General features: G+C 47.7%; 3 protein-coding genes across 3 annotated transcripts; 1 reads left to right on the forward strand and 2 right to left on the reverse strand.

The window, feature by feature from the left end:
• Nucleotides 1-26: 26 nt before the first annotated feature.
• H257_19336 (hypothetical protein) lies at nucleotides 27-634 on the reverse strand (the record flags this gene model as incomplete). Its single annotated transcript, XM_009848483.1, has 2 exons — nucleotides 27-300; nucleotides 382-634. Coding segments are annotated over 2 exons (525 nt in total), but the record flags the coding sequence as incomplete, so codon positions are not given.
• Nucleotides 635-949: 315 nt separating this feature from the next.
• H257_19337 (hypothetical protein) lies at nucleotides 950-1,826 on the reverse strand (the record flags this gene model as incomplete). Its single annotated transcript, XM_009848484.1, has 2 exons — nucleotides 950-1,549; nucleotides 1,818-1,826. 2 exons carry the CDS (start codon nucleotides 1,824-1,826, stop codon nucleotides 950-952), a joined length of 609 nt encoding a protein of 202 aa, XP_009846786.1.
• A 341-nt stretch (nucleotides 1,827-2,167) lies between these two features.
• Nucleotides 2,168-2,926, forward strand: H257_19338 (hypothetical protein; the record flags this gene model as incomplete). The annotated part of the gene is made up of 4 exons (XM_009848485.1): nucleotides 2,168-2,486; nucleotides 2,562-2,692; nucleotides 2,749-2,772; nucleotides 2,864-2,926. 4 exons carry the CDS (start codon nucleotides 2,168-2,170, stop codon nucleotides 2,924-2,926), a joined length of 537 nt encoding a protein of 178 aa, XP_009846787.1.
• Nucleotides 2,927-2,944: the final 18 nt, after the last annotated feature.

Here is a 2,944-nt window from a genome sequence, read left to right on the forward strand (position 1 = left end):
TCTCATCAACATGCACAAATGAGTACATGTTGTCGAAAATGGTTCCCTTTGACGACGGGCGTAGAAATGATAGCGCATGTTCCATGCGGGTCTTCGTGTTGGCTTCCGTCAAGAGAGGCTTTGAATAACTTGACTTCAACTTCAACGTCTTCGCCCGTTGCATGTGGCGAATGATCGTTGACTTGGACAGTCCTGATTTGGCAGCAAGTGTGCGCAAAGTTTGCCGTTCGTACAATGGTACGGCCCGAATCAAGCTTTCTATTTCTTCGTCAGTATGTTGAACCTTTCGATTGGTATTGCCTAATATCATGCAACTCTTTAAATTAATACTTGTGTGATTTTATAAACAGTCACGAAAATATTATAATTAAGAGGTTTTACCCTTGTATTTTGCCGACACGGCGGCCGTCGCACTGCCTTCGCGGAGTGAGCTGCGTCCTCGAGCCCACACGTTCGAAATCGTCTGGCTCGAGCAGTTGAAGAGTCGGGCAGTACGAGTGATGCATCCATGAGGCAGGTCTCCGCCTTCGCTTCTTTCCAGAAGCGTTTCATAGATGCAATGCCGCTGTTCATCTGAGAGCTTCTTGTTCCCAGTGCGGGGGACGAAGGCAGTTAGAGAGCGTGGCGATGGCATAGTTCGTTTGGGAATGTAGTTTGCAAGAGAAGTTGTAGTGACCAGGAAGGGTGTAAATGCAATATGAGACCACAGCGGGTCGTTAAGTTTGCTAAGGGATGTGTGGGCAACTTCTTGCCGCCATAACTTTTGAGCAAAATGGAACTAGTTTGCTCGGAAATCATCCAATCAAAGTGGAGATCTTGCGCTTTCATGTGAGCCAATTAGATCGGTGTAGGCAAACAATTAGAAAAATTCCGCCAATGACGAAAAAAGCCAATACATTTGTTTGGACCAGAGTAGTAGTGATGATATCAAAGATGCACAATTTGTCATTTATTCCTTCTGCAACTTAGACGCTAACTGCAGAAGCAACGACATAATGTCATCGTTTCGTTTCATCTCGAATTCGCGTTGTTGAATCCGCTCTAGCCTCTCCTTTTCGCGCTCTTCAAGCTCCATCTGCAATTTGTACTTCTCAAACGCCAATCGTTCCCTCTCGAGCTCGATCCCGCGCTCGTGCGATTCAAAAATCGCTTTGCGCTTGCGCCCAACAACATCAATGTCCGTAGATTCGTCAGTCTCGACAGACTTGCGCTTACCACTCTGCATTGCTTGGTCTCGGAGGAATGACGCTGCCGCCTCCTTCTCCGTCACCTTGGCATGCATGGCTGCTCGGTCCGCGTTGCGTTGGTCCATGGCCTCGTCGAACAGCTGGACCAGCTCGTCCAAGAGGACGATCTTTCCCGTCTCTTCCTGCTCGACTCCAGACAGGTATTGCGAGCTCTGCTGGAACCGCCGATGCACACGCAGAAGCTGGTAGAACCTGTTCGCTGCCTTCTTGCCATCCAACGTCGTCCGACCGAACCCGGGAACTTCCAACAGCTTGGTAGCAAGGGCGTCCCATGCTTTTGTGGTGTTCTTGACTAGCTTGAGCTATGCACCATTGTATAGAGACTTCCTTATATTTTCTTCCAGAGTACTATTATAGTAGTACTACTCCATAGCAGTAGTTCTACTCCATAGCAGTAGTTCTACTAATAGTAGCTGTCCTGTTTTAACATGGAAGTCCTCATGGTCGAGGATTGCTCGGTGGGGAATACTCCATTCGAATGCAAAATACAAGTATTAATATTAAGTACTACGTAGTATGTATTAATAAGCTTAACGTTACAGTTATTACTAATAGTACTATAAATAATACGGAATCCATTTCTATTTACTACCTACAATATCTGCCAATCAGAGGTTTTGTGTAGCAAAGTAGCGCATGTTGTGCTACTGTATGCACAAGTAGGGCTAATTCTGCCAACAAAGACGAACAAGAGAGCCGGTTCAGCCTAAAAAGACGAATTACGTCTCGATCTTGTTATTTACTGTTAATTGATCTGTGTAGTTAAACTTGACGTATGACAAGGGCCATAGCGTTTACGCGTGCTGTACCTAGAACTGGTCATCGAGTACGGCTTGGTCGTTCAAATCTCCTTTGAATTATAAAAATCCACACAAAGGCGATATCAGCCCCTTCTTCATTTCTCGTTTTCACTTATTGCCATGAAGTTCCTTGCTGCTCTCATCCACGCCGCCGCCGCCGCCTCGTCCCAAGCGGGAGCTGGCCCACTCGCGGTGGTGTTGGATAGCCTTGCGCCTGTGGATAACACGACCATAGCCATCTCCAAAGACCAAAGTGTGGCAGTTCAATTCCGCAGCCCTCCGGTGGCAGAAGGTTGTGATACCCCTTCTGGCAGTGGAGACATCGACTGCACCCTTGGACTGAAACTTGAATTTGTCAACTTTACCGTCCGTACGATCGACATTTCCACCGACGCGTCGCTGTGGTTGCAAGCTGAATTGTGCTCCCCTGGCGTCGAAGGTAACCAATCCCTCCATTTATACACTAATTCCCCCTTTCAAACCAATATATATTCACGAGAGTTTCCTTCTGCAGAAGGCTTGCCCGGGTGCACCAAGTCCTGCGTCCCCCATATCCCTATCCAAGAATTCGCCGAACAGGTCACGTTCCAATGGTCCCCCCCGTCCCCTATTGAACTTAAGCCCAACACCAAGTACTGGTTCACGGTGCGCTCGAACGGCGAAACGAAGGACAAGTCGCCACTCTGGTTGCTTGGCTGTAGGGAGTTGATAACGCAGAGGAAATTGTAAAACTGATTGATTGGCGTTATCTACATCTACATGCATGACTACTGTGACTATACTATATCTAATGCTATATATACGTGCGCTCTGCAGAAGGAACTTCTGGTGTCCATGGCCGAGCACGCCGCACGCCAATCGAGCTTGGTCGTAAACTGACGTCAACAGTGACGTCTG

Source organism: Aphanomyces astaci (assembly GCF_000520075.1).
Source record: "Aphanomyces astaci strain APO3 unplaced genomic scaffold supercont1.501, whole genome shotgun sequence".
NCBI lineage: Eukaryota > Oomycota > Saprolegniomycetes > Saprolegniales > Verrucalvaceae > Aphanomyces > Aphanomyces astaci.